This window comes from Salvelinus alpinus, chromosome 17 (genome assembly GCF_045679555.1).
Source record: "Salvelinus alpinus chromosome 17, SLU_Salpinus.1, whole genome shotgun sequence".
Lineage (NCBI taxonomy): Eukaryota > Metazoa > Chordata > Actinopteri > Salmoniformes > Salmonidae > Salvelinus > Salvelinus alpinus.
The window spans coordinates 31,480,398-31,494,143 of NC_092102.1; the positions used below are offsets into that span (position 1 = coordinate 31,480,398).

Genomic DNA, 13,746 nt, shown 5'->3' on the forward strand with positions numbered 1-13,746 from the left:
TGATTTCATTATCCATGATATTTTTTTATTTTACCTTTATTTAACTAGGCAAGTCAGTTAAGAACAAATTATTATTTTCAATGACGGTCTAGGAACAACTACCTTGTTCAGGGGCAGAACGACAGATTTGTACCTTGTCAGCTCGGGGATTTGCAACCTTTCAGTTACTAGTCCAACGCTCTAACCACTAGGCTACCCTGCCGCCCATGATCCATGATACATGCCACACACAGACGATATGCTCCTAGACGTTTCCACTTCACAATAACAGCACTTACAGTTGACCGGGGCAGCTCTAGCAGGGCCGAAAATTCACGAACTGACTTGTTGGAAGGGTGGCATTCTATGACGGTGCCATGTTGAAAGTCACTGAGCTCGTCAGTAAGGTCATTTGAGTGCCAATGGTTGTTTGTGGAGATTGCATGGCTGTGTGCTTGATTTTATACACTTGTCAGCAACAGGTGTAGCTGAAATAGCCAAATCCACTAATTTGAAGGGTGTCCACATAGTTTTGTGTGTATATATACACACTACTGTTCAAAAGTTTGGGGTCACTTAGAAATGTCCTTGTTTTTTAAAGAAAAGCTATTTTTTTGTCCATTAAAATAACATCAAATCGATCAGAAATATAGTGTAGACATTGTTAATGTTGTAAATGACTATTGTAGCTGGAAACGTCTGATTTTTTATGGAATATCCACATAGGCGTACAGAGGTCCATTATCAGCAACCATCACTCCTGTGTTCCAATGGTACGTTTGGTGTTCACCAAAAGGCATGTGGGAGACTCCCCAAACATATGGAAGAAGGTACTCTGGTCAGATGAGACTAAAATTGAGCTTTTTGGCCATCAAGGAAAACGCTGTGTCTGGCGCAAACCCAACACCTCTCATAACCCTGAGAACACCATCCCCAAAATGAAGCATGGTGGTGGCAGCATCATGCTGTGGGGATGTTTTTCATCGGCAGGGACTGGGAAACTGGTCAGAATTGAAGGAATGATGGATGGTGGTAAATACAGGGAAATTCTTGAGGAAACCTGTTTCAGTCTTCCAGAGATTTGAGACTGGGACAGTGGTTCACCTTCCAGCAGGACAATGACCCTAAGCATACTGCGAAAGCAACACTCGAGTGGTTTAAGGGGAAACATTTACATTTCTTGGAATGGCCTAGTCAAAGCCCAGACCTCAATCCAATTGAGACTCTGTAGTATGACTTAAAGATTGCTGTACACCAGCAGAACCCATCCAACTTGAAGGAGCTGGAGCAGTTTTGCCTTGAAGAATGGGAAAAAATCCCAGTGGCTAGATGTGCCAAGTTTATAGAGACATACCCCAAGAGACTTGCAGCTGTAATTGCTGCAAAAGGTGGCTCTACAAAGTATTGACTTTGGGGGAGTGGATAGTTATGCAAGCTCAAGTTCTGTTTTTTTTTCTTTGTTGTTTGTTTCACCCCCAAAAATGTTTTTGCATCTTCAAAGTGGTAGGCATGTTGTGTAAATCAAACGATACAAACACCCCCAAAAAATGCCAAGGGGATGAATACTTTCGCAAGCCACTGTAAGTAGCCATTTCATCACTGTGGACGTGCCGCGCGTGTAAAGTCAGCAACAATAAGCAGTGCATTGCATCGCTGTAACGTTGTATAAAGTCAGCAACAATAAGCGGTGCGGCGGTTACCGTTCAAAATAATATATATATACATATTTTATATTCTTGCACAAGTCTCGCAACCCCTTAATCCTTCCCGCGACCCCCAGTTGAGACTCACGGTAGAGTGTCTAGCTTCAGAAACAGACGCCTCACAAGTCGTCAACTGGCAGCTTCATTCAATAGTACCCGCAAATCAAATCAAATCAAAGTTTATTTGTCATGTGTGCCGAATACAGGTGTAGTAGACCTTACAGTGAAATGCTTACTTACAGGCTCTAACCAATAATGCGAAAAAGGTGTGTGTGTGCATGCGTGTGTGTGTGTGTGTGTGTGTGTGTGTGTGTGTGTGTGTGTGTGTGTGTGTGTGTGTGTGTGTGTGTGTGTGTGTGTGTGTGTGTAAGTAAAGAAATAAAGCAACAGTAAAAATACATTTGAAAATAAGAGTAGCAAGGCTATATACAGACACCGGTTAGTCAGGCTTATTGAGGTAGTATGTACATGTAGGTATGGTTAAAGTGACTATGCATATATGATGAACAGAGACTAGCAGTAGCGTAAAAAGAGGGGTTGGCGGGTGGTGGGACACAATGCAGATAGCCGGGTTAGCCAATGTGCAGGAACACTGGTTGGTCGGGCCAATTGAGGTAGTATGTACATGAACGTATAGTTAAAGTGACTATGCATATAAGATAAACAGAGAGTAGCAGCAGCGTAAAAGAGGGGTTGGGGGAGGGGCACACAATGCAAATAGTCCGGGTAACCATTTGGTTACCTGTTCAGGAATCTTATGGCTTGGGGGTAAAAACTGTTGAGAAGCCTTTTTGTCCTAGACTTAGCACTCCGGTACCGCTTGCCATACGGTAGTAGATAGAACAGTCTATGACTGGGGTGGCTGGGGTCTTTGACAATTTTTAGGGCCTTCCGCAAAACACCAGTCTTAACGTCAACAATGAATTGGAGACTCCGGTATACTGGCCTTCTAAGCAGAGTTGCTCTGTCTAGTGTCTGTGTTCTTTTGCCCATTTTAGTATTTTCTTTTTATTGGCCAGTCTGAGATTTGGCTTTTTCTTTGCAACTCTGCCTTCCCGGAGTCGCCTCTTCACTGTTGACGTTGAGACAGGTGTATTGCGGGTACTATTTAATGAAGCTGCCAGTTGAGGACTTGCGAGGTGTCTGTCTCTCAAACTAGACACTCTAATGTACTTGTCCTCTGGCTCAGTTGTGCACCGGGGCCTCCCACTCCTCTTTCTATTCTGGTTAGGGCCAGTTTGCGCTGTTCTGTGAAGGGAGTAGTACACAGCTTTGTATGAGATCTTCAGTTTCTAGGCAATTTCTCGCATGGAATAGCCGTCATTTCTCAGAACAAGAATAGACTGACGAGTTTCAGAAGAAAGTTATTTGTTTCTAGCCATTTTGAGCCTGTAATCGAACCCACAAATGCTGATGCTCTAGAGTCTAGAGACTCAACTAGTCTAAAGAAGGCCAGTTGTATTGCTTCTTTAATCAGGACAACAGTTTGCAGCTGTGCTAACATAATTGCAAAAGGTTTTCTAATCATCAATTAGCATTTTAAAATGATAAACTTGGATTAGCTAACACAACGACCATTGGAACAAAGGAGTGATGGTTGCTGATAATGGGTCTTTGTACGTCTATGTAGATATTCCCTGAAAAATCAGCCGTTTCCAGCTACAACAGTCATTTACAACATTAACAATGTCAACACTGTATTTCTGAAGTACTTAGTAATTTGTTTAAGCACCTTTGGCAGCAATTACAGTTTCGAATCTTCTTGGGTATGACGCTACAAGCTTGGCACTTCTGTTTTTCACTACACCCGCAAAAACATCTGCTAAATATGTTAATGTGACCAACAAATTTTGATTTGAGGATTTTCTCCCATTCCTCTCTGCAGAACTTCTCAGGCTCTGTCAGGTTGGATGGGGAAGCATTGCTGCACAGCTATTTTCAGGTCTCTCCAGAGATGTTCGATTGGGTTCAAGTCCGGGCTCTGGCTGGGCCACTCAAGGACATTCAGAGACTTGTCTCGAAGCCACTCCTGCATTGTCTTGGCTGTGTGCTTAGGGTTATTGTCCTGTTGGAAGGTGAACCTTCGCCCCAGTTTGAGGTCCTGAGCTCTCTGGAGCAGGTTTTCATCAAGGATCTCTGTGGTGGTCTGGGGCGGTGTGTCACAGCATCATCGGACTGAGCTTGTTGTCATTGCAGGCAATCTCAACGCTGTGCGTTACAGGGAAGACATCCTTCTCCCTCATGTGGTACCCTTCCTTCAGGCTCATCCTGACATGACCCTCCTGCATGACAATGCCACCAGCCATACTGCCTGTTCTGTGCGTGATTTCCTGCAAGACAGGAATGTCAGTGTTCTGCCATGGCCAGCGAAGAGCCCGGATCTCAATCCCATTTAGCACGTCTGGGACCTGTTGGATCGGAGGGTGAGGGCTAGGTCCATTCCCCCCAGAAATGTCCGGGAGCTTGCAGGTGCCTTGGTGGAAGAGTGGGGTAACATCTCACAGCAAGAACTGGCAAATCTGGTGCATTCCACGAGGAGATGCACTGCAGTACTTAATGCAGCTGGTGGCCACACCAGATACGGACTACTGATAACTTCTGATTTTGCCCCACCCCCCCCCATTTGTTCAGGGACACATTATTCCATTTCTGTTAGTCACGTGTCTGTGGAAATTGTTCAGTTTATGTCTCAGTTGTTGAATCTTGTTATGTTCATACAAATATTTAAACATGTTAAGTTTGCTGAAATCAAATGCAGCTGACAGTGAGAGGATGTTTCTTTTTTTGCTGAGATATATATATATATACAGTTGAAGTCGGAAGTTTACATACACCTTAGCCAAATACATTTAAACTCAGTTTTTCACAATTCCTGACATTTAATCCCAGTAAAAATTCCCTGTCTTAGGTCAGTTAGGATCACCACTTTAATTTAAGAATGTGAAATGTCAGAATAATAGTAGAGAGGATGATTTATTTAAGCTTTTCTCTTTTTCATCACATTCCCAGTGGGTCAAAAGTTTACATACACTCAATTAGTATTTGGTAGCATTGCCTTTAAATTGTTAAACTTGGGTCAAACGTTTCAGGTAGCCTTCCACAAGCTTCCCACAATAAGTTGGGTGAATTTTGGCCCATTCCTCCTGACAGAGCTGGTGTAACTGAGTCAGGTTTGTAGGCCTCCTTGCTCACACACACTTTTTCAGTTCTGCCCAAACATTTTCTATAGGATTGAGGTCAGGGCTTTGTGATGGCCACTCCAATATCTTGACTTTGTTGTCCTTAAGCCATTTTGTGACAACTTTGGAAGTATGCTTGGGGTCATTGACCATTTAGAAGACCCATTTGCGACCAAGCTTTAACTTCCTGACTGATGTCATGAGATGTTGCTTCAATATATCCACATAATTTCCCTGCCTCATGATGCCATCTATTTTGTGAAGTGCACCGGTCCCTCCTGCAGCAAAGCACCCTCACAACATGATGCTGCCATCCCCGTGCTTCACGGTTGGGATGGTGTTCTTCGGCTTGCAAGCATTCTCCTTTTTCCTCCAAACATGGTCATTATGGCCAAACAGTTATATTTTTGTTTCATCAGATCAGAGGACATTTCTCCAAAAAGTATGATCTTTGTCCCCATGTGCAGTTGCAAACCGTAGTCTGGCTTTTTAATTAAGGTTTTGGAGCAGTGGCTTCTTCCTTGCTGAGCGGCCTTTCAGGTTATGTTGATATAGGCCTTGTTTTACTGTGGATATACATACTTTTGTACCCGTTTCCTCCAGCATCTGCACAAGGTCCTTTGCTGTTGTTCTGGGATAGATTTTCACCTTTCGCACCAAAGTACATTCATCTCTAGGAGACAGAACGTGTCTCCTTCCTGAGCGGTATGACAGCTGCGTGGTCCCATGGTGTTTATACTTGCGTACTATTGTTTATACAGATGAACATGGTACCTTCAGGCGTTTGGAAATTGCTCCCAAGGATGAACCAGACTTGTGGAGGTCTACAAATTATTTTCTGAGGTCTTGGCTGATTTCTTTTTATTTTCCCATGATGTCAAGCAAAGACGCACTGAGTTTGAAGGTAGGCCTTGAAATACATCCACAGGTACACCTCCAATTGCCTCAAATGATGTCAATTAGCCTATCAGAAGATTCTAAAGCCAGGACATCATTTTCTAGAATTTTCCAAGCTGTTTAAAGGCACAGTCAACTTAGTGTATGTAAACTTCTGACGCACTGGAATTATGATACAGTGAATTATAAGTGAAATAATCTGTCTGTAAATAATTGTTGGAAAAATTACTTGTGTCATACACAAAGTAGATGACCTAACCAACTTGCCGAAACTATAGTTTGTTAACAATACATTTGTGGAATGGTTGAAAAACAAGTTTTAATGGCTCCAACCTAAGTGTTTGTAAACTTCTGACTTCACCTGTATATATACACACACACGTTTGGACACTTAATCATTCCAGCATATTTTTTTTTTACCATTTTCTACATTGTAGAATAATAGTGAAGAAATCAAAACTTTGAATTAACACATATGGAATCATGTTGTAACCAAAAAAAGTGTTAAATCCAAATATATATTGTATATTTGAGATTCTTCAAATAGCCACCCTTTCCACACTCTTCGCATTCTCTCAACCAGCTTCTTGAGGTAGTCACCTGGACTGCATTTCAATGAACAGGTGTGCCTTTTGTTAATTTGTGTAATTTCTTTCCTTAATGTATTTGAGCCAATCTGTTTTGTTTTGACAAAGTAGCGGTGGTATACAGAAGATAACCCTATTTGGTAAAAGACCAGGTCCATATTATGGCAAGAAAAGCTCAAATAAGCAAAAAGAAACAACCCATTATTACTTTAAGACATGGTCATTCAATCCTGAAAATGTCAAGAACTTTGAGGGCTTCTTCCAGTGCAGTCACAAAAACCATCAAGTGCTATGATGAAACTGGCTCTCATGAGGACCGCCACAGGAAAGGAAGACCCAGAGTTACCTCTGCTGCAGAGGTTCATTTCATTAGAGTTACCAGCCTCAGAAATTGCATCCCCAAGAAACACTTCAGAGTTCAAGTAACAGACACATCCACTGTTGAATAGAGACTGCGTGAATCAGGTCTTCATTGTCAAATTTCTGCAAAGAACCACTACTAAAGGACACCAATAAGAATAGACTTTCCTTGGGCCAAGAAACACAAGCAATGGACATTAGACCAGTTTAAATCTGTTCTTTGGTCTGATAAGCCCAAATTTTAGATTTTTGGTTCTAACCGCCGTGCCTTTGAGAGACAATAGGTGAACGGAGGATCACTGCATGTGTGGTTCCCACCTAGAAGCATGGAGGAGCTGGGGGGGGGGGGGGGGGGGGGGGGGTACTTTGCTGGTGACGTGGTCAGATTTATTTGGAATTCAAGGCAAACTTAACCAGCATGGCTACCACAGCAGTGGGGAAATAACTTGACCAAGGAGAGTGATTGAGTGCTGCATTAGATGACCTGGCCTTCACAATCACCCAACCTAAACCCAATTGAGATGGTTTGGGATGAGATGAGAGGGAAGGAAAAGCATATATGGAAACTCCACCAAGACTGTCAGAAAAACATTCCTCATGAAGCTGGTTGAGAGAATGCCAAGAGTGTGCAAAGCTGTCAAAGGGTGGCTACTTTGAAGAACCTCAAATTAACACTTTTGTCTACTACATAATTCCATGTGTTATTTCGTAGTCGTCTTACCTATTACTCTACAGTGTAGAAAATAGTAAAAAAAAGAAACCCTTGAATGAGTAAGTGTTCAACCTTGACTGGTACTATCTATGCCCTTTGGCCTAGTGATTAAAGAATTTCAAACAAATTTTAAAGTGTAAAAACATCAAACAGAAACTTCTACAAATTCATCTAAATCGGGATCCTCTAGAATAAAACATTAAAAAGCCTCAAACTTTTCAACTTCTCCTTTAGTAAATTAAGAAATAACAAAATACTGAGTCAAACTGCACAGGGTCCCATATTTCAGAAATACATGTGTTGTCATCAAAAAGGGCAGGGCACCCAAATGTAATGGATGATGTAAGTGATCCTCCTTCCTCCCTGGATCCCATTGGTCAGCTGAGGTCCCAGTGTTGGCTGAGATTGGTCAAGTCACAGCTACTCATCACCACTTCACCTCTGTCTACAGTCAAGCATTTGCCCGAGGAGGGATTCTTAAGGAGAGAACCCTGTGTGAACACACAAACAATAATGAGCAGAATAAAAGGCTACTGTGCACTGCAAGTGACCACAACGCTCTGTTCTGCACTTGCCTTCTGAAAAGTGCAGCATGAACATAGCTAGTGTGTGTAACATGTGTATACTGTGAAGTTGTTAAAGCCCTTGTGTTGCATGACATACAAGCCTCAATCAGTAATTTGAGGAGAAAAGTGTTTCCACATACTGTATATGAAACAAACCCATGTACAAGACCTGCAGTAACACTTTCAGAGCAGTGCATTGATTAGAGTGTAAATGTGAAACGAACCAATAAAATATATATATTGACAGTTTACAACGTCATGTTACATACCGGTGTGAAATGCCACACTTGCTCGGGGGCCACTGTGGTTCCTTTGCCCTTCAGGCGGCAGAGCTTTATGGACACCAGCGCTGCCCCGGGGGTCGCATGTAGACACAGCTGCTTACCTATGTTGTGACGAAGCTCCTGGTGGGATGTGTACTCAAAATACTACACACAGAAATATTATGTTAAAAAAAACACGTGTGGCAATTATAAACGTGCACACGGCTCCGCATATTGTATATTTAAGCAATAAGGCCCGAGTGGGTGCGGTATATGGCCAATATACCACGGCTAAGGGCTGTTCTTCAGTACAACGCAAAACGGAGTGCCTGGATACAGTCCTTAGCCATGGTATTTTGGCCATATACCACAAACTCCATAGATGCCTCATTGCTATTATAAAGTGGTTACCAACATAATTAGAGCAGTAAAAATAAATGATTTGTCATACCCGTGGTATATGGTCTGATACCACGGCTGTCAGCATTCAGTGCTCAAACCACCCAGTTTAGATCTAGATTAAAGTACCTGATTTCCTCCCATGTTGTGGCATGTGTATAAGATAACCGGTTTCCCACCCTTATTCTTTTCTCCCACATCCAGGCATGTCTTTGAGCCAGAGTTCTTGAGCTGATAAAATATAATTTTAGCAGAATATATACATTAAAAAAAAGTGGATGGGTATTTATAGACTGACAATCCAATTTCTAATGAAAGTTAAATAACATTACCGCTCCAAACATGACAGGGGTGAAGTCTGGAACATAGGCCTCTGGGTAAACGTTGTGCAAGTACCATGTAAAGTTTTTGCAGCTTAGCTTCTCTTTGAGTTTGAGGCGTTCAGAGATGTCACCATATGTGTTCTGAGTGAACAGGAAGAATAACATTAAAACAATGGTCATTTTTACATCATGTAAACAATAATGCAGGATACAGTACAATACCACTCTTTACAAAAGAGCCATGTGTAACTAACTGTGAGAACAGCACCTAGACCCCCAGTAGTGGCATGTGTAAAACATTGAGGGGACACTATACCCAACCTCTTTGGCTATGGTGGCAGCCTTCTTGTTCCTGCGGTAGAAGATCTGCTTGTAGTCCTCCATCCAGACCTCGGCTAGGCGCACCTGGTTGCGGGCAATCACTGACCTGCCGTTGGGGAAGGTGTGAGGGCTCTTACTGCGGAATATATGTCCCACCACTGAGCAGGGTATGATCTCCAGCTGGCCTCCACATTGCCACACCTACAAGAAGGACATTCCAGGTCAATGGAGTAGACAGAAAAGGGCATGGACTGAATGGTCGAGGCTCAAGCTTGGCACAACAGTGACTGAATAAAAGTATTCTAGGGAAGACAGGAAGTAACCATGAAGGGAATCAGAATACAGAAGGAAGCAGTGTCTGCTTTGACCAGCAGAGGGCATTAAAGTCTACATTAACCACCACCATCAGTCAGGCCAACATGATTGTTGATGTACTTCCTGCCCTTCCACATTCTGCATAACTTACCCTGAAGGACATCTCCACATTCTCACCTCCCCAGATCAACATCTTGTCGTCATAGGTCCCAATGTGCTCAAAGTAAGTCTTTGAAATAGAGAACAGACCACCTGCAAAGGTAGGAGTCCTAGGAGTAGACAATATATTTATGTTCAGTATGACATCACTTCACGAGTGAGTGTGTGTGTGTATGTATAAAGTACCTGACAGGATAAGTTTCATTCTTGCGTTGCTTTTGGTCTTCCTCAGGGATCTGCTCCCACCCAAAGATAAGGCTCCAGTCAAAGTTTCCACGGTTACGGGCACGAGCTGTGGCGAGGGGTTTGGTGAACTTCATGTTGTTTTGGTCGATGATGACTATCTCAGGGCTGACCACAGCAGTGGGCTTCTCCACGATCCGAGCCAGGAGGGGTTCCAGCCAGCCATTGAAGCACTCGCCTAACCAGGGATGAAAATGAGACAAACAGGAATATCATATTCATATATTCCCTCACTAATAATCTTCAGTTTCTTTTAACTGACTAATGTAATGACAACTTCAAAATGTTACTGTTTTCCTCATTTAAAATCAGATCTAAGGGGCTTTGATGATGATGCTTAGGAGTAGTATAAAATAGTTGATCAGCTGTCAAGGGTAGAAAGTGACAGGAGCTTCTGGCAATGAGAGCACTTCCTGACCGGGTTTGTAGCTTATTAAGTTACTAAAATTGTATTCTAATTCTATGGTTTGCAGTGTCTGCTGGGACACACACAGTGGGAATCCAGGAAGGTGAGGATCTCTCCTTGAGCCGTCTGTGCCCCCAGTAGCCTGGCAGTGATTAACCCCTTCCTTTCCCGCTGTCGTAGCACACGCACAATCTTCAGCTGCAGGACATACTCATCCAGACGAGACTTCAGGTGATCTGAAAACCATTGCATGAGGATGATAAAATACAGCTGGATTACATCTATCCACTGAGGTAGATATGTATTCTACTGAGAAAATTGTTACTGGGAGTTATTATATACTCTGGCATTGTTCTATTAATGTCACTGTAGAGAGGAAGAGAGCAGTAGGGGATCCCTACTCCCGTTTGCAAATACATAAACATTTGATAATGGCAAAGTCTGAAAGGTCTGTCTGTGCCAGGAAAGTCTGTCACTTTCAGTCAGGTTTACAACACCTTCCATACCACACTTACCGTCTGTGCTAGCATCATCCACCAGTAATATCTCTGTGAGCATGGAGGCAGGAGCAGTGTGCAGGACGCTGTAAACTGTCCGCAGGAGGGTGGACCACGCCTCATTGTGGAACACGATGATCACACTGGTGGTGGGGAGAGGAGGGCAGCGCCGGAACCTTTGACCTGCACAACTGACAACAAAGACGCTATTCTCCAAGGGATCTGCTAGATAAGCTTTGATTGTACACAACCATACATAACCATCCATACAGTACATATCACTCCAAACTAGCTTCCCTTCAGTCCCCCTGTACTCACTCTGGGTGGCGTGTGTCATTTCCCAGGCTGCGGTGAAGGGAGATACGGTCGCTGGCAAATTGGTTGAAACAATTTTTGGTCAGCCCATCCTGCTTCTCTTTAATCTCTGCAGGGGTCATCCTGCCCATCACAAACGGTCGGCCGTAGGCTCCAGGGTCCTCTGAGTCCTGTAAGGGCCTCTCCAGGTGAGGTTGAAGCTCATCTATGCTGTAGAACCCAGGTGGACAGCGGGGATCAAAGGAGTTGGTCCCACGCTCTGAGGGAAGGGGCATGGGGGCACCAATCTGGAAGCCCATATTTGACACAGCACCTCTGACCACACCCATCACCTGTGACTGTTTGTTCGACAGCTCTCGGAGCCAGGGTTCAGGGGAAGTCCCACCTCCCACGTCGTACTGCATGACGAGCAGTAGGACCAGGAAGAGGGAGCCCGCTAGAATGGCAAGCTTAAAGGGAAGGGTGTGACGGCGGGAGAATGCACGCATTGTGCCGGCGTACCAGAGAAAGACTGCAGGGCTGAAACAGGAGTGATAAAGACATGAGTCAGGTGATGACTCAATTGCCTTTGACTGTCCCGAGAAGTCCATTTATCACACCATCCAAACTACAACTAATTACATACTATTGTTAATTGAGGAGAAATTCTAACAGTTTACAGTAACTGGTATCTGTCAGAGTAATCAGTTCTACATTCTACAATAGCAAAAGGAAACAGTCATGGGACACCTCTGAGAAGCTTCATTGTGTGATATGTAAATACAGAGTGCCTGATAAAAGCTTTGTTCTCTATGAACAGACAAAGCTGTCGTATCCTCCCTTGTAGCACTTCCCTTCACACTTGTCTGTGTAACTATGGCTTTCTATTTGTTCACGTAAGGTAGAAAAAAAGTTGTGGGTAGAATAAAAATTGAAAGGAGATGTTAACTGGCTAATCTTGAATTTTACCAAACAGAGCCTTCAAAATACTGACTTCATGCTGAACTGGAGTATGTCAAGCATCTCTACATAACAGAGGATTAGACTACACAAATTCCTCATTTATTATAAACAGCTGGAACATATGTTTACTATGAGAGAAACAGCAAAAGGAAACTCATGCATGCCTGCCATAATATTGTGTGGTTATTGTGTGGTTTCCCAGTTTCACAATACTTAGGAGTATTGTGGAAAGGAAACAAAAACATGAAGCAGACAGATTTAACAGTCCCAATGTTAGAAACAAACAGCATTATGTTGTCACCTAGAGTCACATTTGTTTATTTTGCAAGCTATGCCACCCACAATTCTACATAAAGTAGGTTTTAATAGGACCATCGAGTTTAGTCTAATTTATGTTTTCATTTTCGCCATGGAAAATCTGGTATAGTATTGAAATAATGGTATGGTGACAACCCTTGTTTGAAGCCTCTTGGATTACCTTACAGACAAAGCCAGTGTGTCTAATAAGTCTGTAGGAAAAGAGACCAAAATGTCACATACACCAAGTTTGTATTGGAAACAAGATATTTTTTATGGTCTATTTAGATTGTGACTTCTGAAGCCCTATAAAGAAACTTTGTCACAGCTATTGCCTGCTTTACTTACATGCATCATTTTGTCTAGTTTAGGCTGATGAAGTGTGACAAATTGGCCAATAGACCATAGTGATAAAATTCACTCTACTTCATGAACTTCTCATTAAATCCTCTTTTGTGACAGCTGTTCCATCATCCCATTCACCTTTTGCAGCAGAACCCAGTTCTAGAAAACCTGATCTATAGGACCACATTACATATTCCACATATGAATGCATAAGAGCTTTAAAAACCCACCCTTGTCAGTCAACTACCCCATGTTAGGAATCATAAATGAGAGCATGGCATTTACCTTTTTAGCTGAAAACCAGACCACCCAGATGTAGCCTACATCAAGTCCAAATTTCAGGAATGTAGACACTTTTTCTTGTCTTTTATCTCTTCTTTGTAAAATTATTCAAAACTGCGACGTAGTTATCTATACTGACGCCACTTGGCATTGAGCGCAGCAGGTGCGTGCCATTACACTGATAACAACAACTGGTAACATGGGCTGCATTCAATATCTGCAACATTTGCTTATAAGCAACAGTTTACAAGAACAAAAACCTATCTATGTTTGTTTGTTTTACAAATGTGCGTGTGCTGGAAAATAACATTTTTTCCCATAGTTTAATTAAACTATTAGACTAATCCAAGTGGCTCTGGCCTAATCGTTTTTAATCAACCATTGTTTTTTCAATGGTTGAATCTAGGATAGTGGAATATTAATATGCACAGCCTTAACACATTATGTGTGTAATGGTCGTCATAAGGGAGAACTATTACTGCTATTATCTGCTCATTTATTTTATGCTTTTATTCTCAACAATATATATAGGTGACTAGGCCTACACATGATGTAGCCATATCATATCCATAGACTTGAGCAGTAGACCTGTAACATGATGGAATTTCTAGCACAGGGGTGAATTCAATGAGGAAACTCTGAGGGTGTTCGATTAA

General features: G+C 42.5%; 1 protein-coding gene across 2 annotated transcripts; it reads right to left on the reverse strand.

The window, feature by feature from the left end:
* Nucleotides 1–7,629: 7,629 nt before the first annotated feature.
* LOC139542759 (polypeptide N-acetylgalactosaminyltransferase 6-like) lies at nucleotides 7,630–13,691 on the reverse strand. Of its 2 annotated transcripts, XM_071348565.1 has the most exons (11): nucleotides 13,094–13,691; nucleotides 11,228–11,743; nucleotides 10,928–11,100; nucleotides 10,499–10,648; nucleotides 9,950–10,184; nucleotides 9,756–9,873; nucleotides 9,290–9,490; nucleotides 8,978–9,109; nucleotides 8,775–8,876; nucleotides 8,253–8,411; nucleotides 7,630–7,908 (listed from the first exon to the last, which is right to left on the reverse strand). In XM_071348565.1, exons 2-11 carry the CDS (start codon nucleotides 11,710–11,712, stop codon nucleotides 7,795–7,797), a joined length of 1,869 nt encoding a protein of 622 aa, XP_071204666.1. In that variant the 5' UTR covers nucleotides 11,713–11,743; nucleotides 13,094–13,691; the 3' UTR covers nucleotides 7,630–7,794. The 2 variants fall into 2 exon arrangements, with proteins under 2 accessions (XP_071204666.1, XP_071204667.1); XM_071348566.1 differs by lacking the exon at nucleotides 8,775–8,876 and having other exon boundaries at nucleotides 13,094–13,389.
* Nucleotides 13,692–13,746: the final 55 nt, after the last annotated feature.